We start from the raw sequence: 27,687 nt of genomic DNA on the forward strand, positions 1-27,687 counted from the left end.
TTTGGTGGATCAAATAAAGCACATTTATTGTAGCGATGTCTGAATTCTTTCCTATGTTTTAAAATAGTGACTGCTATATCACAAACCCTTGCAATACGCCACACCGATAGTGACAAATTCCTCCATGCAGTCCAAGAAAAGACAGGAAAGGTACCGCTCTCTGAACTTTGTACAAAATAATTCATATAAAAAGGAAAAACGTAAAGGTACCATAAAGATTCCCTCTCAATTTTCTATGGTTTGGTTAGAAAACTTGACCAAATGTTCTAAGTATAAAAGCAAGACGCTACTCTGTACAACTCAGGAAGTCTACATATTGTTTTTCCTAATACAAAAGAAATGATCGTTCCCCTCTCCTGGGCCTGCAGGCACATGAGCTTTGTGGGTAACTGGGGAGCACCGCACTGAGGTCCTGTTCCCAGAGATGTTTGCTTTTGCCCCTAACGATAAAGGCTTCTCCGGCATCAGTGGTGTCACTCCCACTGTGCAGAGCTGCAGTGGTTGTGAGCCGACTCTGTGCGCAGTGCCGTTCACAGCCCAGCCTACCACAGAAACACCCACGCAGAGCTTATCCAGCAGCTCTGCACCAGCACTCCACGGGTCTACCTTGATCCCAGATGCCTGGACGACATCAAAATTCAAACAGGATAAAAACTCACAAACACACTCATTGAAGTATAAGATGTGGGCTTTGTTTTTTCTAAAAAAGATAGCTGAAAAGCCTTAAAAAGTATTCTCTCCAGATTATAAAAGGTTAGTTAAAACTGTTTAATAGGAACAGTCTTGCACAAGCAGAAACAGCTTTGATTTGGAGGATTATAGCAACATACAACTGAGAAAGAGTCCACAGGGACCGTCAGACGGGATGTCTGCACCTCTTCCAGAGACTCTGTGTTATCAACATGACCGACTCAACACTCTGCCCCCTTTCAAGGCACATGCCACTTCTTCAAATGGTCAGCTTTCCACACAGGATACAAGAGATTTTATTTACATTTAAAAATAGGTTTTCTCCTTCGACGTAGTGGAAATGCCCAGAGCCCAGTCACAGCGACGCCTGCCTAGCACAGGTGCAGAACAGCTTTATTGATCTCTGGGTTTGTCCAGTCATTCCGAATGTCATCCAGGTGGTTATCGAAATCCACGAGCGTCTCGTAGGACCGGCTGTCCAGGAGCAACGCTGAGATCCTCTGTGCCTCTGGCCAGTCTTCACAGTAGTCACTACGGGTCAAACATGAAGAAGTCAGCATCTAACAATGAAAATGGGCGGCTCGTAAAGAGCGTCAAGAGAGAAGGCCAGCCACATGCACAGTGGTATGAGGAGGGAGGACGAAGGGTACTGAGAGCCAGGGGTACTGTAACCACATGAAGACGTACGTAGAGCACAGAAAACATGGTTAATACATGGAAGGGATGCCCTTCACATGGAATTCTGAAAAAGTTGGAGGCAGATGACTGAAGCTTTCTGAGTGGCCACAGGTGCATCAACGCAAAGGCCTGGGAAGAGTGTCTGTACCCTGGGGCCCGGGGAGGGACGCTCCCTCTACTGCCTGGAAGCGCTGGAGCACTGGGGCCTACAGGTGTCGGGGAATATGCTCGGATTCACGCCTCTGGAGAAAACACTAACTGAAAACACGGGCGGGGCGGGCGAGAGCGGCTCTCACGTAGCCGGTGCCGACGGAGCCCAGCCTACGCGGCAGCATGTGGCGGCACTCACTGGTGTGGGTCTCTGCACCGCCATCTGTTCTCATGGTGCTCGTACACGTGGATCGTAGGCGCTACGCAGTCCATCGTAAACTTGGTGTTGTCCACCTGAGCACAAGGCAAAGGACACGAGAGTGAACAGAAAGCTAGCTGAAGAGCATCGGCAGGCACCTCCTCAGCTCTGCCTGCAGCAGCACCCAAGCTGGCTAGGCAGAACTCTTCCCACAGAGCCGGTCTGTGGTGTGGCACGAGGGCCTGGCCCGAGAAAAACTGTTGTGTTATGTAGGAAAATGGCAAGTCCTTCATTGTTTTTTCACAAAAGTGAAGCTTCCAAACGTGACTTCTTCCCTCATCCTAGGATTCTGTCTGAATCAAGGCTGTTCAGCAAGGCCCTCGAGGTCATCGGTTCACACACAAGCGCCTTCCTTCCCTGCGCCCCAGAGGCTGTGCTGGCTGTTCTAATCCAGTGCTTCTCACACTTGGCGTGTTCGGATCAGAATCATCTCGCAGGTGTGTTAACACAGACTGCTGGGGCCCGCCCCCCGCATTTCTGATTCAGTGGCATCTGGGGTGGGTGCCTGGAATTTGCATTTCTAACAGGTTCCCAGGTGGTGGCGCAACTGGCAGGGGACCCCACTCCCACTTGTGTGGTGATGCGGGAGCACACGACCACGGCCTGGGATTTGACAGCCCTAGGTCTGCAGCTGGGAGAAACTGCAAGAGTCGGCAATGGTCTCAAGCAGATAATGAGTGAAGGGTTAGCGGGAAGGAAACCGCTGCAGAGCAAGCTCCAGGTGGGCCGGAGGAGGCGCACGGGCCTTGCCGGCAGCACAGAAGCCACTTACCATGATGAGCGCAGTGTCACTGAAGCCCTCGGCGATTCTGGAGGCCACCTTCTCTGCAACCTGATTTGGACTGCCAAAGAAACACAGTCAGGCCACCACCTTCCAGTCAATGTCATTCAACACTGTTTACAAAAGGCACAGTCACACCACGAAGACTTAACAAGCAATGACAGAGACTGGCAGAGCCAATGTGCTGCAGGTGCTCATTTTGCCTGTTTACTTATTGAATTTTTTGGTAGAGATAGGGTCTTGCTCCGTTGCCCAAGCTGGAGTGCCCAATCACAGCCCACTGCACCCCTGAATTCCTGGGCTCACGCAATACCACTTCAGCCTCCTGAGTAGCTGGGACTATAGGCACATGCCACCACGCCCACTTAATTTTATTTTTTTGGTAGAGGTGAGGTCTTGCTACGTTGCCCAGGCTGGTCTTGAACTCCTGGCCTCAAGCAATCCTACTGCCTTGGCCTCCCAAAGGGCTTACAGGCACGGGCCACTGTGCCCAGCCTACTTATGTATTTTTTTTGCAGGGGAGAGTGAGTGCAGTTCCCCACGTATGAAGAAACCACAGGGGTCAGCTCATCTGGAGTGCAATGGATGAGCCTTGCCGTGGGAAGGCCAGCTTTGTGATCATGGAGGTCCTTCTGCCAGGTAAATACGTTTCGCCCATTTCAAGTGGCTCTTGGTGACTACAGCCGCACTGCGATGGGTGTGGCCAGCAAGGACAGGGAACGCTGCTGGGCAACTGGGCATACCATGCAAACAGGCCTTTGCCTCCCTCCAACCAGAAAGCCCTGGTGATGGGGATCTTGACAGAGCATCTCCTAATGAAGGCTCCCAGGAACCCAGCGGAGAGTGGCCTGAAGCAGGCAGATAAACTGCGCTGCTGGGTGCCTGCCAGCCCGGGGCCAAACTCCAAGCCTCCTGGGCCCGCCTTCTCCATCTGCACGCTAGCAAAGCAACCTGTCCGCTGCAACAAGAGCAACCTCAGGGCAGCTGGCAGTCCATCCCGCTTTAGGAATCCTCAGCCTTGCACATCTTCTCCATGCTCATGAGCTTCAACGGCTGGCTCTGGCGCTGCCACCACCGAACCCTTACGAGTGACACCTTTCCACCTGAAGTTAATGGAGCGAATCATAGAGCGGCTCCTATACCATTCCTGCTCCACGTCTCCAAACACAGTTCTTCTTCCAACCTATGGCAGGAAGGGGCCTTCTCCTTGGGGGCCTTACTTTCTGTGCCCTGGCCCCAGTTCTGCCTTCAAATCTGTGCAAGTCTTTATTTTCAGGGAAAAACAAAAGCATTTAACTGGTTCCCTGTAGCTGCTGTCCAACTTCCTTCCTCCCTTCCAAGCCTGTTTCCTGAACTTCTTTAACAGGCTGCTAATCTTGCTCCATGTCCTCCCCACAGCTCTGCGCCATCTGCCGTCTACCCATTCGCCTGCAGAGCAGCACTCCGGAAGTCTCCTGAGCACTGCTTGATGGTCCAAAGATCGCTAGCCCCTTAAAAGCCTCCCTGTGGGAACCTACCAAGCTCAGGCAGGCCAACCCATTCTGTTTCCAGCCTCTCTGACCTGAGGCCGCCTTTCCCTTTGTTATTCCCCACCCTGCAGACCACAGGTCCTTTCTCTGCCCTTCCCTCCTGCACTCTCCCTGCCATTCATTTACTTCAGGCTTGCACCTTAGTCAGGGGCTTCTGGAACTGCTCCCTAAAGGGTCTCATAATTTCTAGACTCGCTTGCTCTGCTTTTAAAGAGACAGGGTCAGCTGGGTGCAGTGGCTCAGGCCTGTAATCCCAGCACTATCGGAGGCTGAGGTGGGTGGATCACCTGAGGTCAGGAGTTTGAGACCAGCCTGGCCAACATGGTAAAACCCTGTCTCTAACTACAAATACAAAAATTAGCCGGACGTGGTGGTGCACACCTGCAGTCCCAGCTACTCAGGAGGCTGAGGCAGGAGAATCACTTGAACCCAGGAGGTGGAGGCCGTGGTGAGCTGAGATTGCACCATTGCACTCCAGCCTGGCTGATGGAGTGAGACTCCGTGTCAAAAAAAAAGGGAGATAGAGTCTCACTCTATCACTCAGGCTGGAGCATGGTGGCTATTCATAGGCATGATTACGGCCTCAAACTCCTGGTCTCAATCAGTCCTCCTTGCTCAGCCTCACAAGGAGCTGGGACCACAGCCACAGGCCACCAAGCCAAGCTTAGTCTCTTCTTATCTGATGTAACCTGAAAACTTTCCTTAACTGAATTTTCCTAAAATAGAACTTCCATCGCATCCCCTGGTGCCCACAGCCCCACAGACCACTGCTCACCACTGCCTGCAAGATGCAGGCTGCCATCCTCAGCTGGCAGAGTCGGGCCTTCCTCACGGCAAACTGAACTACCACGCTTATTCACAGGAGCAATGCTGTGTCTTTAATTTCAATAACTCTGCCTATGTTTTCTCCCTCACATGCCCTTCTTGTTCCACTCACACTGTTCCCTGCTTGGCCCTCCACACCAAGCTCTCCTTACTGAATTGCTTCCCTTCTTCCAGTGCCCAGAAGACATGCCACCACCCTTGCCACAAAGCCCTGCCAAATCGCCCTGGATGAGCCACCCCCAACCCCGCCCTGCTGGAGTTCTGAGGGTTTACTTCTAAGAGGCTCCAACACAGAGCCCGTGTAACGTGCAGCCCTCCTCTTGTGCATCCTATCTGCCCTGCAAAATTAAGAGTTTCAGCTTTTTGAGGCAGGGACCGAGAGCCATCCATATTTAACAGCCACAAAAATACATGAATTTTTTTGAGTTAATCAACAACACACACTATATGCAATTACAATCCTTCCCTTGTGATTAGGTTAAAAAATTTTACAATGTTTTATGAAAACAAATTATCTTATGTGATTCTATTTTTATTTTCAAAATTGACAAAGTGATGTACTGATTGTAAGTCTGCAGTGTTGAGAAAAACATGACTGAGGAGGGGAGGCGACGTTTTCCAGGTGGAAGCAAATTGTATTTAAGAAAGCAGCACGACGGCAGCTCCTAGTGCAGAGACAAGGCAGTGCTTCCCTGTACCCATCGGGAGTTGGTGAGTGCCGGGTCCCCATGGCACCGACAGCACATGGTGAGGAGCAGCTACACAGCCCTCAGGGTGCCCATGTACACCTATGTCTGCTCCTGCATCTGCTGAGGAACTCGGAAAGCAGAAGGCAGGGCCACTTGCTACTAACAGCTTGCAAAGTCCTTTCCCTCATACTTTTAACGCTGCATGTGCTTGGTGATTTTTATTGGGAAGAGGGTGAAGAAATACTCATTAAAAAGAAAAAGTACCATTTTAGATGCTCAAGAACTCTTAACATTTACCTATCTATTCGCCGATTTTTGAGATGGCGTCTTGCTCCATTGCCCAGGCTGCAGTACAGTGACAAGACCATGGCTCACTGCAGTCTCAACAGCACAGGCTCAAGTAATCTTCCTGCCCCAGCCTCCCCAGTAGCTGGGACCACAGGTGTGCACCACCATGTCCAGCTAATTTTCGTATTTTTTTGCAGAAATGAGGTCTTGCTATGTTGCCCAGACTGGTCTTGAATTCCTGGGCTCCAGTGATCCTCCCGCCTTGGCCTCTGAAAGTGCTGGGATTACAGGTGTGATCCACCATGCCTGGCTTAAAATTTATTATTTTAAAAGAAGTGTAAAAAATTGTAGTTGGCTGGGTGTGGTGGCTTACATCTGTAATCCCAACACTTTGGGAGGCTGAGACAGAACTGCTTGAATCTGGGAGGCAGCGGTAGCAGTGAACGAAGACCGTGCCACTGTACTCCAGCCTGGGTGACAGCAAGACTCCGTCCGTACCCCCCTAAAACAAATTTGTAGTAAGTGTTTGAAACAGCTGCCAACTTTGCGTTTCTGTCTTAGACACTACATCTCTAGTACTGACCCACTTCATTCCCTAATGAAGACTGCCACACGCTGTGTCCTGCTAGTCGGTAACTCCTTGTTCCCAGGAGAGCCAGCTGCCAGCCAAAACTGCCAGCACCCCAAGGGCAGACCACTCTGCTCACCCCTCCCACCAGCACCATGGCAGGCCGGCATGGAGGTGCTGTATTACACTGTGTATCTAAAAGCTTCCTCCTGAGCGTCTGCCTCAGGACCAGGCTGGGCACTGAAACCTGCCCATATAAAATGCTAACTATGAAGCGAAACACCAGGAAAAATGAATCATAGGATAAAACTTGACGGAATGACTTAAAGTTTAGGAAATTCATAAAAGGTATAAACACCACAGAATAGTATAACCGAGAAAGTAACTGCAGCACTAGTAACAGTACCAGCCATTACGGTAAAGCAAGCACAAGGCCAAACACACTGTGCACCATTTCATGCTGTCTTCACGGTTACTCTCCGAGGCATGAGCTCAGCTCCATCTCACAGACAGGGCCACGGAGGCCAAAGGAGGTTAAAAGTCACCTAGGATTTGAATCTAGGTCTACTCGCTTCCAAATCATGCTGTAAGACGCTGTAATCAGGTGATAGTTCTAGAATAAGAAGAGCAAATTTTCAGCTAGGTCTGGCTGAAGAGAGGTGACGTTTTCCAGACAGAAGCAAAACCGTACTTAAGTCAGAAGCTGGCAAGATCCCAGCTCCTGAGCTCCTACGCTGTGTGGCCTTTGTGAAGCCACTTTCTCTGGCTGGAGTTTCTTCACTTGTGCAATGCTGTGAGGCTTACATAAAATGACCCAATAGAGCCCAAGGCTAGGACAGCATTAGCTACCTGAGGCTTACTCCTCAGACAACGGGGCACACCAGGGGTGGACTGCCTATTCCAGGGTGGAAGACCCCTAGCTGAGGTTCACCCTCTCCACGATCTGACAAGTGGCTGCTCGGGATGCATTTAAAAGTCAGTATTCACGAAGGACTGCAAAATCTCCTGGAGGACGCGGACTAGGTGAGGACAGGGAGGACAATCTAGAAGAAGGCATGGAGAGCAGGAAAACTGTGTCTGAGTAGGAGCACTCCCGGCTGTGCTGTAACGAGGTCAGCACAGAGGCAAGAACATGACGGCTGGGAGCCAGATGAGGCACACGCAGAGAGGAGGACAGGAGAGTCTGCGTGGGTCCGTGTGGGGCGACCATGCCAGGCATGAATTTGTGAGTGGGGGGTTAAGGAAAGGGAGGCCCCTGCACTCATTTGGCAAGCTGGTGCCATTCCCACTTGCCCAGTCTCCTCTGTCTTCTGCAGGACCAGCCTTGGGAGATGCTGCTCGGTTCAGCACAACCTTCCTGCCGAGGACGCTCCCCAATGCTCGCAAGGTGAAGTTCAAAACACTTCTGAGAACGGAGGAGCCCTCAGGTGCGTCCCAACCTTCTCGTGCAGCCTCACTTCTTAGCATCTCCCTCCATGTAGGCACAGCTCCAGCCCCTGCCCCTGCCCCATCCCCACCTGTGTCTGCTGTCCCACAGCCAGGAAGGCTGATCTCCTAGTCTCCACGTCTGCACTTGACAAGACCCTGCACACTCTCGAGGGCCTGCTTTACAGGACATCATGCCCTGGGACTTCCTGGATCATTCCACAGGGTGTAAGTCTCTGGGCCCCTGCCACCAAGCCCCCTGCAGGGGTGGCTGTCCTGCACCGCCCTTCATGTTCAACTTAGCCACGTGAGGGCAAGGCCCAGAGTGTTGTGCTTTCCTCAGCACACAGCTCAGCCCCTGCGGCAGCCCACGCCCAGCCTCTCATCTAACAAAGACTAAGATGGATGTGGCCCTGTGGGTAGGCTCTCGCTCAGCGAGGGGCAGAAGACACCGAGTCATCAACAAAGGGAGGCAGGTGGTATCAAACAGAGGGCGTTCCAGAAATGAGAGTCAGAAGAGATGCACTGAGGAGGGCAGGCAAGTGCTGCCCATGGGCTCAGAGGAAGCAGCATAACAGCCAGCGTGCACGGGGCTCCCATGTGCTCCCAACCACCCGGCAGGCGCTTCGAATGACTTACTTTGAGCCCAGCATCTCCTAGGACATCGGTCTCCCTCAGGTTCTGTGCCCGGACCCAACCCTCCAAGGGTAAGAGAATTGTGTTTCTAAAGTGCCATGGTGCCTCATCAGTGACAGCAATGCTGCCACCAGCTCACTGTGTTATTTCCAGAGTGCTCAAGCTCTCCTTCTCATCTTTACTGAGCAAGTAGACCCAACGCCAGGACCCGTCACTGCACCCCCATCTCCTCAGACACTGGAAGGTCGGCTCTATCTGACAACGTGAGCACGCCACGTCAGGGCAGCCTGACACATACCCCCGTGATGTACTGCGTGGACACTTTCTAGCTGCCCCTCTGGCTTGCCAAAGGAAAATGGAAGAGGGACATGATGTAGTGACTGCTGTGGGCCCCCTTCCCGATGGGAGGCCACGTCAGGCTGGCTGTGGCCACCTGCCCAAGGACGCTGTTGTTCTTCTCAAGATGGACTTCTTTAACCAGCTCCTTCCTCCCTACCCTTTGAGCCGAGGGACGACCAGCGCTGTTGTCGCCAGCCATGGTTACTCCACGACCCCTGTGCGTTCTTCTCTACAGCCCAGGCCTTTGTCAACAGCCTGTTTATTAAGCCCTTCTCAGATTCTCCCAACCTGAGTGTGTCATCTCCTTTTCTGTTGGGGTCAAGACGCAGTCACATAGAAAAGTTCTCAGCTTTGTTATTAGTGAGAGCCTCAGTGGGGGGAGGGTCCTGGTAAAAGGAAGTTGGAGCCCGTATAAAGGGGGCAGCAAATACCACATTTTCATCAGAGTACTGACCCTAAACCTAAAGGCTGTTCTCTTTACCAGCAAATAGAGCAGCACTCCGTCCCAGTGCTCCACCCGACAACGTCCCTGGTCTGGGAAGGGGAGGCAAGGCAGAGCTGAGCAGGGACAGAAACTGGAGCCCCGAATGTCACCTTCATTGTATGAATTCCCTTCAAGCAAAATAAAGAAGACACAAAACAGAAACCCAAAGTTAACAGAAATGTTTAGAATTTCTGTTTGAAATTATCCACACCACAGTTCACCTCAAATACTATAAACAAGCACAGAGGGAAGGCGTGTGGGGCCCACAGGTTTCATATCTTGTTGAAAAGCACAAGAGAGACGGGCTCTGCCCATCACGCGCACACTTTCTCGCCCGCAGAGGGTTCCGCATCCACCTACCTGGCATCCTTTACTCGCTCATTAGCTTGGTAATAACCAGCAATCACATAGCTATGATCTTTGCACCAAGAATCAATCTGAAAGAGAAACAAAAACCGGGAAAAGATGAGATTCTCCCTTAAATATCATGCCACAAAAAATACCAAGCACAGAGACCCCACCCCACCTGCCGGGACAAGACAGGACAGAACCCTAATCCTCATACCCTGCTCCCAGAAGAAAGGCTAAGGACTCAGGAAAAAACGGTCAGGAAGGGCAGGACTTCGAACATAAGGAATGAGCGTGTTCCTCAGTCCCAGCGGGAGGCCCTTTCGTCTACAGGAACTACATTAGTCTACGGCTGTGGAGAGTCAGAGGGGAGAGCATCTTTACCCACCGTCTCTTATAAATAAGTGGGGCTTTCTGGGGCTTCAGAAATCCTTAAAATTATTTAAATCAATCGTTCATAGTTAAGGAAACAAAGCTTAGAGAGGTTCTAAGTTTGCACAACCAGGTAAGAGTAGAGCATGAAGGGGAATCTCAGTACCTTTCAAAGCAAGCCTTTTTTATTTTTTATTTTTATTTATTTATTTTTTTTGAGACGGAGTTTCACTCATGTTACCCAGGCTGGAGTGCAATGGCGCGATCTCGGCTCACCGCAACCTCCGCCTCCTGGGTTCAGGCAATTCTCCTGCCTCAGCCTCCTGAGTAGCTGGGATTACAGGCACGTGCCACCATGCCCAGCTAATTTTTTGTATTTTTTTAGTAGAGACGGGGTTTCACCATGTTGACCAGGATGGTCTCGATCTCTTGACCTCGTGATCCACCCGCCTCGGCCTCCCAAAGTGCTGGGATTACAGGCTTGAGCCACCACGCCCGGCCAAGCCTTTTTTATTTTAAGACAGAGTCACACCATGTTGGTCAGGCTAGTCTCAAACTCCTGACCTCTGGTGATCTGCCCGCCTCGGCCTCCCAAAGTGCTGGGATTACAGGCATGAGCCACTGCACCCGGCCAAATCAAGTCTTTTAATACTGCCTTTCAGCATTGTGAGCACCACATCACGACATCCCCTTCGGCTGGGGTGTAGGGTAAAGAGGCACAAAGTTAGGAGGCGCACATATGCCCATGTCCTGAATTCTCTACGGTGTGCTCTGAAATGGGAGCATGGGGGCGGACCGTTGACATTTTGGCGTTGCTTTTATGATACCATGTTTCTTATCAGATGTAGCTTCCTGCAGGTCTAAGGCTGTTATTAAAAACAACAAAAGGCTATTCTGTTTTGTCATAAGGATTTTTAATACACTGCAATAGAGTCTATTCTCAGTCTGCACAAAAGGAAACAAAATGGGTGCCTTTTTTTTCTTTTTGCAGTGAATTAAAAATTTGTGTATGTTTTTTAAACACAATCCTACTGCTCTTTTTTTTGAATTCTGGTTTGGGCCTTTGAGTCTCCTTCGTGACCAAAAGCAGACAAGACAGTTACAGTCCAAGGGTCCCTGGCTTGCACAGGATTAGGACATTTCTGGCCTCCTAAGAGCTCATGAATTACCATATTGGGTCAAAACTAGGGCTCAGTGAACCAACTAGACATTCTGGTCATCCACCCAAAAGATCAGGATTATGTCCCTAAAATATCTATAATGGTGCTATCACTGTGACTTTGCTGAAAACAGCTCCCAAACAACTCATATGCTGTTTCTATCACCTCCGACTGGAAGAGATTCCAGAAGCTTTCTGTTGCTGCGTACAACAAACATCTCTATCCACTATCAAAGGGCCCACTTCTAAATGTGGTCAAGTTCCCTGATTAGCTGATCCTTTCGCACCATGCTCCCAGCCTTCATCTGCCATCCTAAGCTGGCCTCCTGAGTGTGCCCTCCCTTGGGGCGTCCCTATCCATGCTCTCCAGTGCAGGCTGCCCTTATTTTCATAGATTGGCCACTGTCTTAGTTTCCTATTGCCCTTGTGACAAGTTACACATAATTAGTGGCTTAAAACAACATCTTTTTTTTTTTTTTTTGAGACAGTCTCGCTCTGTTGTCCAGGCTACAGTGCAGTGGTGAGATCACAGTTCACTGAAGCCTTGAACTCCTCGGCTCCAGTGATACTGCCACTTCAGCCTCCCTAGTAGCTAGGACTACAGGTGTGTGCCACCCTGTCTGGCTAATTTTTAAATTTTTTTGTAAAGACAAGGTTTCACCATGTTGCCCAGGCTGATCTTGGACTCCTGGGTTCAAGCAACCCTCCAGCCTTGGCTCCCAAAGTGCTGACATTACAGGTGCAAGCCACTATGCCCAGACAAAACATTTTTTTTTTTTTTTAAGGAAAGTAATACATTTTATTGAGGGCTTTTTTCGCCATCCATTGAGATTATCATATGATTGTTTTTCTTACAATTTTTAATGTATACATTTTTGGATTTTGTAACTTCTAATTCCCTAATTTCTTCCATTTCTGAAATAAACTGTACTTGATTAAAGCATACGTTTTTTTGAAATTTTTAAGTTGTGGGACACACGTGCAGAACATGCAGGTTGTTACTTAGGTATTCATGTGCTTTGGTGGTTTGCTGCACCTATCAACCCATTACCTAGGTTTTAAGCCCCATGAGCATTAGCTATTTGTCTTGATGCTCTCCCTCCCCTCGCTCCCCTGTTCTGATAGGCACTGGTGTGTGTTGTTCCCCTCCCTGTGTCCATGTGTTCTCATTGTTCAACTCCCATTTATGAGAACATGTGGTGTTTGGTTGGTTTTCTGTTCCTGTGTTAGTTTGCTAAGGATGATGCCAGCCAAAATTTTTTTATCTTATAGGTCAGAAGTCTATAACGATCAGCAGAGATGTGCTTCTTCATGATGCTCCAGGGGAGAATCCTTTTCCTTACCTTTTTCAGCATCTAGAGGCTGCCCGCATTCCTTGGCTCATGGCCACATCACTCTGACCTCTGCTTCCACCATCCTTCTCTTCTCACTCTGACCTTCCTGCCTCCCTTTTATTTTACAAAGGCCTTTGTGATTACATGAGGCACACCCAGATAATCCAGGATAATCTCTCCACCCCAAGCTCTTAATCACATCTGCAAAGTCCCTTTTGCTATGGAAGGCTTGGGGATTAGGACGTTGACATTATCTGGGGGTTACTACTCAGCTGACGACACCATACAACGTTTTCCAGGAAAAGCACAGGACATATTTGATTTTTATTTAGCTACAGACAACTTCCTGAAGACGCCCAGCAGCAGTCTCAGCTGGCTCCTCCAACTCTTCCCTGGGCTGACGGAGCCACCTGGTCAGGACCTGTAGCCCAGTAAACACACATGGTGTCACCTTGTACCTGCTCTCAGAGTACAGAAAGCACGTGGTACAAAAGATGATTCCTGTGACAAACACTATGTACCTCTCAATTTAGATTTTGCCTGTTGAGGGACAAATTCCTGTAAGAAAAACTCCAAGAGACCAACCAAATTCCAGCAGAAAAACGTCAAGACCTGAAACTTCCAGCAAACCTCTTTGAAGAGGCTGCCCTGCCCTTAAAGTGAATCAGGTCACAGAAGCGCCGACCTGGCTTTAGAATGACACAAAGAAGAATAACCAAGTTAGCTCTATGTATGCCTGTGAGGGGCACACATAGCCAGTTCATCAGCTAGGGAATGGAGAACTCGAAGGGAGGAACGGAGACTTGGCCAGGGCTCAACACACAGTGGCAGGGTGGACAAGTTCTAACAAGAAGGGCAGCTTCCTCTGATGGTCTGGAATTTGGAACTAGATGTCAGGTGAGAGTGGAGTGAGCTGGTGGAAGAGGATGAGGTGTGCTGGGGGTGTGGGTGTGGGTGGGGCAGCCAGGTCTCCAGTGGCTGCAGGATCTTGCCCTCAGACCAAATGGCTCCTGCATGAAAACCTAGGAGTCCAAGATCAGCCTGGGCAACATGGTGAAACCCTGTCTTTACAAAAAAATTAAAATTTAGCCAGACAGGGCGGCATACACCTGTAGTCCCAGCTACTTGGGAGGCTGAGGTGGGAGGATCATTTGAGGATTTAAGTGGCATCTACAGTCAACGCAACTAGCTTCTTCCAAAGTGAGGCAAGGCAAGGGCTGAGAAGGCACTCAACCTCTGTCCCCAACAGATCTATTTCCATGTCCCTGTTTTGCTGTGTGACACCCCACACTCTGATGTACATCTTGTGAAAAATCAAGATGAAAATAAAAGTTCAGGCAAAAACTCTGTGGAGACTGTTGTCAATGCAGTCAAACTGACAATAAATACAGACAGCTTCCACATTCTGTATCTGCTCATACAGTTTCATTTACTTTGTGTAGAGAAAGGTCATTTTCACCTTGGCAGGAGTCTACCACCCTCTGTTCAATGCCCTTTTCAGCTCCTTCTGTTCCAGACACGGGAGAGAACTATGAAAAGGGCTGGGGCCATCCCATTTATTCCCAGCGGGGCTCTGCCCAGAGGCATTAACGTCTTGCAGCGGCCTTGCTAACACCCGCGCTATCCCCCAGCGCCCCTGTGACTGTACAATAACTGTACAGAAGGCGAGGCAGGGACCGCAACGTGCCACTTACCAACAAGCTGAGGGTCACCTGCTGAACCTTCCTGTCAGTAGCACAAAGTAGGACTTGGAGTTGAGAAGTAGAGGGATTGCTATTTTCACTGAGAAGGAACGCTCCTTCTCAAGTCAGCTGCTGATTTTTCTATAAATGAGGAGGAGCGGGAACCAGGAAAAAGCTTGGGAAGTCGATGGGACAGAGATGGAAGATGAAGTTCAGGGGGAAGAACTCAAAGGGGGAACCAGGGCAGCCCTCTCCATGCCCAGGGTAGCACATGAATATTCTGGAGAGGAACAAAGGCCAGGAGGGAGGAGGGGGCATGGGAGAGCTCAAGGGCAGCCACTGAGAGGAGCACAGGGCAGCCCCACATGGAGGCCGCAGCAAGAATTCTGGCCTGAAATCATGGTGATGAGGCCAATCAGCAGGCAAGCAAGTCACCTGAACAGAACACACAGAAAGCTGCTCCACAAATCAACCGGGGGGTGGGGGGGGGGTGGGACAAAAAGGGATCAGAGAAATAGGTTCAAGCTAATTTTCCTACTAGCATTTCATGGGTTGCTGCTATTAGAAATAATTCCTTCACTATCTACGTCAAAGGGTTATAAGGATAAATAAGTTAATAGGCGTTAAGTACTTAAAAAAAAAAAAGCATGCAGAAATGCATGGATTTTTGTAATGGAAAATAACGAAAGAAAAGCCATTTAAAGGAATCTAATGTTGCCCTTTGATGCATAGCCTATGGTCTTTCCCACTTAACAAAAATAATTCTAATGCAAAGCTCTCTGAATAGAACAGAGCCAGGAGAATAAGGCCTCACTTACACAGACGCATGGATTTAGATTTTTTTTTTTTTTTTTAAGATTGAGTCTCGCTCTGTCGCCCAGGCTGGAGAGCAGTGGCACAATCTCGGCTCACTGCAACCTCCACCTCCCGGGTTCAAGCAATTCTTCCACTTCAGCCTCCCAAGTAGCTGGGACTACAGGCGTGTGCCACCATGCCCAACTAATTTTTGTATTTTTAGTAGAGACAGGGTTTCACCATGTTGGCCAGGCTGGTCTTGAACTCTAGACCTTGTGATCCACCTGCCTCGGCCTCCCAAAGTGCTAGGATTCCAGGCGTGAGCTACTGCGCCCAGCCGATGCTTTGTTAAAATTGCATCTTCTGTAGCTGAGAACCTGATAAACTATGGCAGTAAACACTGAGGCTTTTCATTGCATTCAGGTTAGAAAGTCAGTAAGTCAAAAGTTAAACAGAAATTTAAATAGCTTAATTGAAGTACAAAATTTTTGGATGGACTCCAACTGCAAATTTTCCTCTGAAAGTTATTCCACGTGCACTGGATAGGTGTCTTTTTTGTATCTGTCAACTGCTGAGGCAATGAGTTTTGCCAACAAAAGAAAAGTCAGGGCCAGCCACGGTGGCTCACGCCTGTAATCCTAGCACTTTGGGAGGCTGAGGCAGGCGGACTGCCTGAGGTCAAGCGATCAAGACCAGCCTGGGAAACATGGTGAAACCCCGTCTCTACTAAAATACAAAAGAAATTAGCTGGGCATGGCGGCGTGCACCTGTAGTCGCAGCTACTTGGGAGGCTGAGGCAAGAGAAATGCAGAGGTTGCAGTGAGCTGAGATCACACCACTGTACTCCAAGCTGGGCGACAAAGTGAGACTCCGTCTCTAGGGAAAAAAAAAAAGTCAGTGTGAACAACTACTGCTTGGCAAGGACAAAACCTGGGCTGCTCGTTTTCACTGCTGAAGAGTAATTACTGCAGGGAGCCTAGTGTGGCCCTAACTTGCTGGGCGGGGACTCGTGGTCGGGGGAGGTGCTGAAGCTGGGTGTCTACAGTGCAGAGTGTAACTTGGAGCTAGGTGAGGGAGCAAGGTCAGAGCCGCCACCTGCGGTGCCCTTTCACGCTCAGGTAGGAGGCAGGCAAGGTCCCCTCTGGGCATCTTCCCTGCCAAGTAAGTGGTATGGGAGGCAGCCCTGCTCCCCTGGGGAAAATTCATGTACAAGTGACTCAAATGCAGTTGTTTATAGGTCCTGGGTTTAATTCCGTCAAGTACTGCATTCATATCCCATTGCAGGAACACAAGTGTTTAACTGTCAAGATTACTTAAGAATGCTTAGAATAAGTGATAGCTGACATTCCAAGTGAGGTTCCAGTTCTTTAAGAAGCTCCTGGAAGTTTCTGACAGGATTTTACCTAGCTAGCAGCCACGCCTTCTTCTCCCACCCCTGGGCTGGTCCTCAGTTGCTCTGTAACTCCTCCTCTACTCACCCCCTAAAAGCCAGAGTGTCCCCCAGGCCACGTTCCCGGGGTGTGGCGAGAGATGCCAGTTTTCCTCCCCATTCCTGGCTCCTCACGGCCCTGGTTAGTCTTCTGTTAGAATGCCAGGTGCGTGAGCCTCAGGGGCGCTGGGGCCTCACCTTCTCCTGCCCTCCTTCCACTCTATTATTCCCCCCTCCCCCTTGCTGACAGTGGGTCTTAAGACCCTCCCAGGAGAGGGTCCCCCCTAGGTCCCGGGGGAAAAAATGCTGATATCATGAAGCTTCCATAAAAGAAGACAGGGGTCAGTGAGCTTCCCGGCAGCTGAACACAGGAGCTTCCACGCCCCCTTCCCCATACCTTGCCCTATGCGTCTCTTCATCTGGAACCTTTCCAGTGTCCTTCATAATAAACCCATAACATTAATGGTTTCCCTGAGCTCTGCGAGTAGCTCCAGCAAATCAATCAAATCCAAACAGGAGGCCATGGAAATTCCAACCTGAAGCTGGTGAGTCAGAAGTTCCACAGGCCCGGACTTGCCACAGAGCCCTCAACCTGTGGGATCTGACACTATCTCCAGGTAGGTAGGGTCAGAACACAATGCAGGGACACCTAGCTGGTGTCCGCTGCTCGGTGTATGGGGAAAACTCCTACACATTAGATCACAGAAGGCTTCTTCTGTGTTGATTGTTGTGGTGAGAGCAGAGGAAGCATGTGGGTGGGGAGTTTTTCCCTGTGCAGTCCCCAAGTGATAGATAGGACGAACTCTCATGGCTTCAGAAGTCCCTGGCACACCATTGGCCTCTGTACCCAGACCCATTCTTCACCTTTCAACACTAGGACTTCTTCATTTGAACATCTCAAACTTAACATACCCCAAACAGAAGTAATCAACTCTCCTCCAGACCTGCTTCTCTGCCTCTTCCCTCAAATGGCACCCCCACACCATCCTCCCAGAGCACCGTCCTCCCAGAGCACAAGCCAGCAAACCAGGCGTCACCCTCACTTCCTTCTAGGTCCGTGCACAATTAGTCACCAAGACCTCTGGATTCTCCTCCTGCTCTCCCTCGTCTGTCCCCTTCGACGCACACACGCTGTGCTCAGTTTTGCCACCTCCCCGCCTCTAACCTTGGGTGTACTCCGGTCTCCGGCATCCTCTCTGCTGCAGGTTGGGGCCATCACTCGAAGACACAGATCTGACCATGCCACTCTCCTCCAGTGGCTTCCCTCTGTCCTCAGGATGGTGCCCAAATGCCTCTGCATGATCTACAAAGTCACTATAAAGCAACCTGTCCACTGCTCCACTCTCTCTGCCCGCTGCCCCTTTACACTCCACCCTCTTGCTCTCTTCAAACTTTCCCCCACCCTCCTTCTCTGCACAACCGGACTGCCCTGATGGCCCAAGCCTAGGCTGGCTGACTTCTCTCAAATCCCTTGCCAGTTTTTACTTAGCCCTGCCTGTCAGGTTTAGGTACTGTGCTCGTTGGTTTGCTGCACCTTCAAGTGGTAAACAGGTACTGCGTTTGATCCACAACCATATACCTCCCCAGCACAGGCCTGAGACAAAACAGATACTCAACAACATTTACTGGACAAGTGAATAATCCTGCATAAATGCTGCTGATGAATCTAGCTCCCAGCAGGTCAAAGCACTTCACAGATCCAAATAATTCTCTTGAACAGTACAATTAAGATGGTTGGAAAGGCCAGGTGCGGTGGCTCACACCTGTAATCCCAGCACTTTGAGAGGTCAAGGTGGGTGGATTACTTGAGGTCAGGAGTTCAAGATCAGCCTAGCCAACATGGTAAAAACCCGTCTCTATTAAAAATACAAAAATTAGCCGGGTGCTGAGTGGGCGCCTGTAATCCCAGCTACTTGGGAGGCTCAGGCAGGAGAATCACCTGAACCCGGGCGGCTGAGGTTGCAGCGAGCCGAGATTATGCCATTGCACTTCGGCCTGGGCGACAACAGTGAAACTCTATCTCCAAAAAAAAGAAAAGATGGTTGGAAAGACCTGGATTAAAACATATACACACACACTCCCCAGTGGTGCTGCAGCACTGACAGCACATTTCTTCTAGAGCTAAAACAGCTGATTTTATAAATATCATCTAAGTATTAGAATCATCTGAATCCTACCTGGAAATGATACGAAGTTTAACTTTAACAGGCACTCAAAGATGTGCCCAGTAACCTTTGGCCAGGACTGTTTGCCAAAAAATACTTCTTGTTTGCCCAGAACTGACTTGGGTGTCATAATTAGGTTAAGTTATGAAATGGCAGATTATGAAATGGCTTCGTTTCACTAGGTGGGGGAAGCACAGATAAATAAATTTTACTTATACCTTCTCAAGCTTAGCTACTTCTTGCATGAATTAGCTACTATTTTTTAGTATGGCAGTTCACTCTTAAATGAAAAAACAAACAGCAACTCAGCTCAGGTATGCAGGTATGAGGCTACAGTTCACTTCTCCTTCAGGTTTTAACAACTTGATGGAATTTATAGATGGTCTTTTTCCCTTCATCATCACTGTCACTGAAAAGCTGCTGCCTAAAATTCAATTACCAACTAGTCTACCTGCATGCTACGCTTGTTTTCCCCACTGTACTTCAATAAAGCGCTCATTGCAAGCAGAAACATAAATGCATGTTGGATATAGATCGTCTGCTCCTGCTGTTTAATTTCACACAGATTCTTTAACTTTTTAAAAGCCATGGAAACATTCTAGATAAGCTGCTGATCTCTAACGGAGACAAATTCTCCTTACACAAAGCTCAGGCACATTCAAGGGGAGCGAGGCCTGAGATGCCAATGCTACACTACCTTTCTAAAAGTGTCTGAGCTCTGGGATGGTCGAGGACCGACGGCCAAGAACCACAGCATTTACACTTTGCCAGGAAAGGAAACGCCTCTGTGAAGGTGCGAAGAACCAGACGCTAAGCGTTTAACGTCCCAACAACGTGAAGACTTTCTGCAACTCGAAATCCTCAATGGAAACTCTGTCGAATCCTCACCAAGTTAACGATGACTTGTTTCTACAAAGGCTCCTGATTTCAGGAAGCTAATGTATAACTAGTCGTCTTAAAGCGCTTCTAAAAGCATTCACGACGCTACTACGAGACGCTATTTTTCAGCGCCAAGACCCAAGCGCCACCGTGGATGACCCCATTCCCGGCCACGGCGACCCCAGGGAGCGGGTCCTAGGATCCTGCTGGAGGGCGGCCGCTGGGCCAGCTTCCTCTCTGATGACTGAGGGGAGGCCAGGCTGCCTGCAAGGGCGGGGAAGGGCCCTTTCCGCGCTTACCAGGGTGAGGGCCACCTCCAGCATGGGGGCGAGGGCCAGGGTGCCGTGGAAGAGGGGGATGCAGTCCACGAAGAGGGTGTGGTGCGCGCCCGGGCCGCCCAGGGGGAGGTGCTCCTTACGCGGCTTCTGCTTCTCCGCCACCAGCAGCCCGTTGACGGCGCAGTGCGGGTACTTGGCGCCGTGCAGCACCATCTTGCAGTAGGCCTGGGTCGTCAGCTTCACCCCGGGCATGCTGACCCGGGAGGGCCCCGGAGGCCCCTGGGCACGCGGCTGAGGCCTGGACCTGCTGCCCGGCCGCGCGGCGCCTCAGCAGAGAAGCGGGACGAGGCGACGACAACTGATGGCGCGGCCGCGGGCTGGCGGGGGCCCCTCAGTCCCGGCCAAGAGGCCCGGCCCCGCTTGGGCCTCGGCTCCCCGAAAAGCGACTCGCGACCTGGGAAGCCGCAGCCTCGGACTACACTAGCGCTTCTCGCCCGGCGCCGCCGGAAAGCGGCCTCTCCAGTGCCTGTCGGAAAGCAACCCGGCCCGGCATTTTACGACGTTCGCGGCGCTCCCCTCTTTCCGCTCCACTGAAACCTCTGCGCGGCCGGGTGCGGGCGGAGTCTTCCTCGATCCCGTGGTGCTCCGCGGCGCGGCCTTGCTTTCTTCCGGTCGCGGGACACCGGGCGTAGAGGGCAGTCGCGGCGGGCAGCGACGGCAGGTGAGGCAGTGGGCGATCGGTGCCGCGCCGCCAGGCCGGGCCGGGTCGGGGGCCGGGAGCCATCGAGTCTGCACGTCTGCAGCCCGGCCGCCCGGTGCCGGCAGGAGGCACGGGATGGGCTCCGAGCCGGGTGACATTGAAGCCGGCCCGCGGGGGCTCCAGGCTCTGGCGGCCGCTGCGCGACGGCCTTCGGGCCGCTACGAAGCGCCCGATCCGGCTTCCCCCGCCGCGCCGCGTTTGCGAGCTGACCTCGGGCTCTGACCTTGGAGCGCCCGCTGGCCGAGGGTGCCGGCTGCGGGGATGCGGGCCCGTGTTCTCCGCCCTTGCTCTTTCAAACGGTCCCTGCAGCCTCTCCCGGGTTTTGCGGGGCTCGCGGGCGGCGCTGGGCTTCCCAGCCTGGAAGGTGCCAGTTGTTTGCCCACGCCAGGGCTAGGCCCGAGGAGAGAGCCTGGACGCGAGCGTTCAGCCCTGACGTCATGCTTGTTTATTCTGCCCCAAGGACGGTATTTTCCCAAATCACTCTCCCCAGTCCTCCGAAGGGCCGATTTAAAAGGGGCCTTGTAAGGTAGATGGGCCTGAATCGAGGAGGGCCCTGGAGAGGCGGGGGTCAACTAGGTTATCCGCTGTCTTCAGGGATTGGAAGTAGACCGGCGTGGGCTGGCAGCCTTCTCCAATTTGCTCTTCTAGGCTGTATACATACGGTATTAGGTTTTAAATAAATACTCAATTGAATGTGATGTGTGTCACCGTCCCTGTAAGCTGTTACCTCCTCCCACCAACCCCTGAAGAACGGAGCTTGTCACGGCAGTACAGTGCTTTGATGCTGTATATCTAGCTACCTTGTTAACATTTTTTCTCCTTGCTTTTTTTTTTTTTTTGAGACAGAGTGTCGCTCTTGTCGCCCAAGCTGGAGTGCAATGGCATGGTCTCGGCTCACTGTAACTTCCACCTCCCAGGTTCAAGCGATTTTCTCAGCCTCCCAAGTAGCTGGGATTACAGGTGCCCACCACCATGCTCAGCTAATTTTTGTATTTTTAGTAGAGAACGGGTTTTCCCCACGTTGCCCAGGCTGGTCTCGAACTCCTGACCTCAGGTGATCCGTCTGCCTTGGCCTGCCAAAGTGCTGGGATTACAGGTGTGAGCCACCACACCCAGCCTCCTTGTTTTTTTTTTTTTTTTTTTAGACGGAGTTTCACTCTTGTTACCCAGGCTAGAGTGCAATGGCACGATCTCGGCTCACCGCAACCTCCGCCTCCTGGGTTCAGGCAATTCTCCTGCCTCAGCCTCCTGAGTAGCTGGGATTACAGGCACGCACCACCATGCCCAGCTAATTTTTTGTATTTGAAGTAGAGACAGGGTTTCACCATGTTGACCAGGATGGTCTCGATCTCTTGACCTCGTGATCCACCCGCCTCGGCCTCCCAAAGTGCTGGGATTACAGGCTTGAGCCACCGCGCCCGGCCTAGCCTCCTTGTTTTTTAAGAAGACTAATGTTGTGTTAATTGCCTGAAGCACTTATATGTTACGGCAGTTAATTTGTAATGAAGCTCCTTAAAAGCATGCCAGCTACTAAGAAAAACCTCATCCTAGGTTATTTTGTGATGAGTCAGTAATAAAGAATGGATCATTTGTGTTGGGGAGAAGCAAACAAAAGAATTTAGGTCCAAGATGCTCTGGGGCAAAAAAGACTCATTCCTTGCTGTTTGCCGTTATTCATAGAGAAGGTGTACCTTTTTATCTTTCAGAATGTTGGCTACCAGGGTATTTAGCCTAGTTGGCAAGCGAGCAATTTCCACCTCGGTGTGTGTACGAGCACATGGTAAGTGTGACTTTTCTCACTTTTAAATAGGCTGAGCTAATTTCATTTTGCTCCTGCTGTGTATAAGGCCCTGTGCTGGAGTTTTAAAGACCTTAATTCTGCTCTTGGGGTCTTCAGCAGAGATACAGATATTCTCACAGGCTTGGCTCTAAATGAAGTAATGTTTATGAATCAGATTGATTCTCTTCTGGATCTCTGGTTATACTGCTATGTCCCCCCTTATCCTTCTCTTCCTTTCCACTTTTCTAAACTTCAAAATCTACCCCTTTCAAAAGATCTTCTGCACCAGAACTGACCTTAATGACCTCCCTCCCCACCTCACCCCCACAACTTCCAGCCATTTGCATCACATCTGTTCATAGCGGCAATGAAAACGAAAGAGCTTGGAAGTTTTGCATGCATCTGGCATCTGTCTACTTTGTGCGGGGCACTGTTAGGCATGGAGAGTGAAAAGAATATGAAATACACACTCTTTCCATGAGGCTGTTTGCAACCTGAGGAGGGACAGATGGATGAAGGCAGTAAAGAGATGCCTCCGGGTGGAAGCATTTAGCCCGATGCAGGGCTCAGGGAGGGCTTCTGGCGGAGAATCTCCATGGTCTTTTCATTGCTTCAATAAAGTCTATGCCCTGCCTGGTTAGAGCTGGTGTTGCCTGCCTTTCCAATTCATTACTTCATAATGTACTCAAAAACCAAAACTTGCCATCAGAACTGCCCCTCCCCACCTGTTCCTGCCCTAGCCTCCGATCTTATTCCATTCCTCCAGCAGAGCTCCGAGCTGTGGATGGTGGCTCCTGTCTGATCATTCACCCTCAATACAAATGTGCTTTTAGAACAGCCTCTCCTGACCACCCTTTCTCAGGAAGCTCCCTGTCACCTCACCTTGCTGGATACCTCCTGAATGCATGTCTATTTGAGTATCGCTGTCTCCACCTCTTAGAGTATAAGCCTTTTGAGGCCAGGGACCTTGCTGTCTTACTCATTGCTGTATCTCCAGCACTTGGGAGGCAGATGAAGACGAACTGCGGGCTCTTAGACAAGTCTTGCCTATTAAATTTTAACTTATGCAAGTCATACATGAATAATACATGAATCTGTTCTCAGCAGAAGATAGTAAAGCAGTCTGGAATACCATCAGCCATCACTGAAGTCAGTTGGGATATTTGCATGGTGATGCATCTGAGTGAGGGGCGCCCAGATGTACCAGATCTCCCCAGCGGAGGCTCAGCAGAAACCCATCCATGTGGAAGCAGTGACAGACATTCATTAGAATCTGGAGTCTTGTTTTTCTCTATTTTTAAAAGAAATGTTTGGTATATTAACCATTGCCTTTCCCTTCATTCCTTGGGGGCCAGGCCTGAAACTCTGAAGAACCCCTGAAACCAGGAATTGACTATTCTTATTCTGGAAGATGCAATTTTAAGGTTTGCCTGCTTCAAGGTTTTTAGGGTTTACATCATTACAACAGCATTTCTTCCCTCAGCCTTCCTGTCATGGCGTTTACGACAGCTTTACGAGATGTAATTCATGTAACAGTCACCCATTTAAAGTGTATGCTTCAGTGGTTTTTAGTATATTCATTGAGTTTTGTCATTAGTACCACAATGAATGTTTGATTCTAGAACACTGTCATCACACATATTTACATCTGTTTTTAATAACTCTCATGTGTAAACTGAGTGTTTTAAATTTTAGAAACTTTTGGGGGTGCTAAACTTCATAAAAATATTCAGTATACAACTGTTCTTCTTAGTTTACACACCACTTCATAGAATCAAGGCTTTAAAACTAGAAAGTAATTCCGGCCATTTCCACCTCATGTCCCTTATATCCCACCTCATTTTTGGGATGAGGTCAAGTATAAGTTTGTAAGTACCCTAGTCATTTGCATGGCTAAGATAAACATCTAGAGAACTCTATATGTGACTTTGCTTGAAGCTTAATGTGATTTACTATGAAGGTGATTTGGGAGATGGGAATCACTGTGACTGAGCTAATGGAGGGGAAGCATTGTCGCAGGGCATAAGGCCTCCAGATCAGTATCTAACAGAGTTCTTGCAGGTGTAGGACAGAAGTGAGAAACATGCTTTAACAGGGGAAGACTCTCACTACAACCAAGATACTCCTTAGCTGTCTGATTTCTGAACTTCTTTCCTCGTGATACCTGCTAGTTGGAAGGCACTAAAATCACAAGCAGATAGAGCAGAAATCCTCACGAAGTTCTACCTGCCTCCTCTGTGTAACAGTTTGGGGCTTGCTTTGTCAGTGTGTGTGTATGTGTGCCTGATTTCCATAAGGAGGCACACAGCATTGTCCTCGTTCTGTGGCTCCTGAGTGCACGCTGCCATCGCATTCAGGCTGTAGGTCTGCCTCGTCCTGTGGACCTTGCCTCTTGGTTCCTGCCATCCACACATTGCCAATGCCCTCCTGCTCTCTTCTTTCTCCAGAGTACTTTTTTCTAAACATGTGATTTGCACATTATGTTTATTGTTTGTTTGCCACTCTTAGAATGTTAAGTGCCACTGGGCAGGAATGTTTGATTTGTTCACAGATGAGCCCAGATGCCTTAAGCCCTGCCTTGCCTGTAGAGGGTGCTTGGTAAACACCCTGAGTGAGTGGCTCCATGATCCGCGTTTCACAGAGCCAGCACGATTTCTCACTCAGTCCTGGTTGGACACAGGTTTTCCCTGAACAGTGCTGTTGTGGTTCTGTTCACGTGTCTTTGTTTCTGAACTTGAAACGCTTTGAGTGTTTTACTGTTTTTGTTCTTCCTCGTAGTTTGAGTCCCTTGCAGTTGGGACTTCATTTTGTCCAGTCTTCTGTTCAGGGCAGGGGATAACTCTTTACGTAGGAAGACCCGCCCCCGGCCACCTTGGCCCCAGGGTTCATTAGCAGTTGCCCCTGGTGGGTTTTTGTTTGCAGTGATGAAAAGTGCCTCTGTTCACCCTCCAACACAGTCCTGCACCTGTTTGAAACAGTGACTGTGACCCCCTGAGATGACTGAGGGTTTCAGGGTGTGCACACGTGTGTTTGTTTCAGTTTTCAGAAGTATCACCTTGTTTGTGACTCTCAACTTACATGGATTCAAAGATTTATCCAATGTGTTTTTCAGGAAGTGTTGTGAAGAGTGAAGACTATGCGCTCCCAAGTTATGTGGATCGGCGTGACTATCCCTTGCCTGACGTGGCCCATGTCAGGCACCTGTCAGCCAGCCAGAAGGCCTTGAAGGAGAAGGAGAAGGCCTCCTGGAGCAGCCTCTCCATGGATGAGAAAGTCGAGTGTGGGTATTGAAGGGACCCACAGGCGAGCCCAGCAGCTCCCGGACGTGTGTGTGTGTGCGAGAGCCTCTGCTCACTTCTGGGCTGACTGTCTGGAGAGCAGTCTTGCACAGTGGGGCTGCTCTGCCGGGTTTCTGGGTCACTGTCCCACAGCCCCAGTTTGCGTCCTCTGCCAGCTGACTTCTTTTGCTAGGCCCCCTTCTCTGTGCTGGGTGGATTTAGCCTCTTGGCATATCTGCTGGGTAGGACATTGTTTACTGGAAATTACTGAAAGAAACTCAGCAAAATGCTTACTGCTTGGTATGAGAGGGGTGTGAAAATAACGAGATCAAATAGACCCTAACACTGTCACTCAAATAACAAAGAATTTCACAGTTTTAATTTCCACCTAAAGCAAACTCCACGCATTCTCTTCCCTCCTTTGCCCGTCACAAGACTGTGCAGCCACATGTGTGACACACGCATGTGAACATGATGTGGCCCAGGCTGCTGTGTCCTTTACCTCTGGGTTTCTCCTTCACAAGTGTGGTTTTAGGGAGAAGTGGTTGAACCTTGTAGAGGAGGGAGCTGCTGACCCACTTCTTTGTGCCTGTAAATGGCTCTCCTCTTTGCCCCCAGTGTATCGTATTCAGTTCAAGGAGAGCTTTGCTGAGATGAACAGGGGCTCCAATGAGTGGAAGACGGTTGTGGGTACTGCCATGTTCTTCATCGGCTTCACAGCAATTCTTATCATCTTGGAGAAGCGCTATGGTGAGTAGAGACGGTGGAAAGCATGGGGTGCCTGGACTGGGGCTCCAGCCTGCAGTACCCAATGGGGGGCTGTGGGGGGATCCCCCACCTTGAGGCCATGAGATAGGGACTCCATTCCAGAGCTCATCTCAGGACTGGTTTCCAGGCCTTGGCAACCTGCAGAATTGAAGTCATGGGGGGTTAGTTGATAAGCCAGCATCTGATTATTCGTAGTCGGGCAGACTTGTTTTGTGGTGAAATGCTTTAACTACGTCGTACAGCATACCACATTTTCATTTGTGGTTATACGCTCACTAGGCAGTTACCGAAAGATGACTTTGTGAAGGTTTGAGCAAGAAGGGGACTCTGTCATTTAATGACATGTCAACTGTTGTGAGGACCACATCTCAACTGCTGGGATTTGGGGGCTTCTGACCTGACAGTTTCTGTTTAGGCATTGCTGGGTTGCGCACTCACTGTAACAACTCTTCCTGGTTCTTTCTGTTCAGGCAGAACAGGTGTTTTTGCATTCTGAATAGGTATATTCTCGTACTTTTGGTTTGAATGCGGACGTGGGTTAGTAACAGACCCGAGTCTGATCTCCCAAGTGACCATGGGCTGTTCGTTAGACCTTGTTGTCCATAGCCTTTAGAGAGGACCTGCTGCTTTTAGCTTACTCCATTGCTAACTTTTTACAAACAGAGGGATAATTTTAAATCCCCGTGGTTGTCAGTGGTCAGAAATAGAAACCGTGTGTGTGAGCGGGTGTTGAGTGGCAGGTGGCTCTGCTGACCTGGTGGCTGCAGTGTCGGGAGGATTTCACCTGGAAGGGATTGGCTTAGAAAGAAGCTGCTGGGACAGTCTTGCCTAGAGCCTCGTCTCGCCCTGTAGTGTACGGCCCCATCCCGCACACCTTTGACAAAGAGTGGGTGGCCATGCAGACCAAGAGGATGCTGGACCTGAAGGTGAACCCCATCGATGGCCTCGCCTCCAAGTGGGACTACGACAAGAAGGAGTGGAAGAAATGAGAGATGCTGTCCTGTGCCGAGCCAGGCCCTGTCACCTCCATGTGACCCCATGCCTCTGTACTGGAAACCCGTTATGCCAAACAGTACCACTGCTAATAAATGACCAGTTTACCTGAAACCCTTGTCATCGGGTCTTTCATGATGCCTGCATGAAAGCCAAGTAAAGCAGCAGGTTTCTGCCAAGGGTCTGGAGTAAATATATTTTGGGTATGAATGAAATGGCAAAAATCAAGTGTCTTAAATTGCATAAGGAGACACATACAAACTGAAAATATAGAATCCCTTGATGTGGGGAATTTGAGGTTTTTGGCAAGAGATCTTTATATGAGT

General features: G+C 50.0%; 2 protein-coding genes and 1 pseudogene across 3 annotated transcripts; 1 reads left to right on the forward strand and 2 right to left on the reverse strand.

Moving 5' to 3' along the window:
* On the reverse strand, positions 1-20,358 carry EMC8 (ER membrane protein complex subunit 8). 2 transcript variants are annotated; one of them, XM_017543661.2, is made up of 5 exons: positions 19,804-20,281; positions 9,702-9,778; positions 2,550-2,619; positions 1,718-1,812; positions 1-1,221 (listed from the first exon to the last, which is right to left on the reverse strand). In XM_017543661.2, exons 1-5 carry the CDS (start codon positions 20,032-20,034, stop codon positions 1,062-1,064), a joined length of 633 nt encoding a protein of 210 aa, XP_017399150.1. In that variant the 5' UTR covers positions 20,035-20,281; the 3' UTR covers positions 1-1,061. The 2 variants fall into 2 exon arrangements, with proteins under 2 accessions (XP_017399150.1, XP_017399151.1); XM_017543662.1 differs by lacking the exon at positions 1,718-1,812 and having other exon boundaries at positions 19,804-20,358.
* Positions 3,081-3,205, reverse strand: LOC119473438 (annotated as a pseudogene).
* Positions 20,335-27,475, forward strand: LOC108314664. Its single transcript, XM_017543660.2, has 5 exons — positions 20,335-20,503; positions 22,249-22,322; positions 25,435-25,602; positions 26,219-26,350; positions 27,221-27,475. The coding sequence occupies exons 2-5, from the start codon at positions 22,250-22,252 to the stop codon at positions 27,355-27,357; spliced, it is 510 nt and encodes a 169-aa protein (XP_017399149.1). The 5' UTR covers positions 20,335-20,503; position 22,249; the 3' UTR covers positions 27,358-27,475.
* The last annotated feature ends 212 nt before the right edge of the window (positions 27,476-27,687 follow it).

This window comes from Cebus imitator, unplaced genomic scaffold (genome assembly GCF_001604975.1).
Source record: "Cebus imitator isolate Cc_AM_T3 unplaced genomic scaffold, Cebus_imitator-1.0 Scaffold159, whole genome shotgun sequence".
Lineage (NCBI taxonomy): Eukaryota > Metazoa > Chordata > Mammalia > Primates > Cebidae > Cebus > Cebus imitator.

Bases quoted from the DNA above. Each gene is read 5' to 3' on its own strand.
- LOC108314664 (XM_017543660.2), top strand. From the start codon at position 22,250: ATGTTGGCTACCAGGGTATTTAGCCTAGTTGGCAAGCGAGCAATTTCC. The intron at 25,603-26,218 runs GTGGGTATTGAA...CTTTGCCCCCAG, and splicing joins CATGGATGAGAAAGTCGAGT to TGTATCGTATTCAGTTCAAG. The intron at 26,351-27,220 runs GTGAGTAGAGAC...CTCGCCCTGTAG, and splicing joins CATCTTGGAGAAGCGCTATG to TGTACGGCCCCATCCCGCAC.
- EMC8 (XM_017543661.2), bottom strand. From the start codon at position 20,034: ATGCCCGGGGTGAAGCTGACGACCCAGGCCTACTGCAAGATGGTGCTG. The intron at 1,813-2,549 runs GTAAGTGGCTTC...CCTTGTGCTCAG, and splicing joins GTGACACTGCGCTCATCATG to GTGGACAACACCAAGTTTAC. The intron at 1,222-1,717 runs GTGAGTGCCGCC...TTTGACCCGTAG, and splicing joins CGGTGCAGAGACCCACACCA to TGACTACTGTGAAGACTGGC.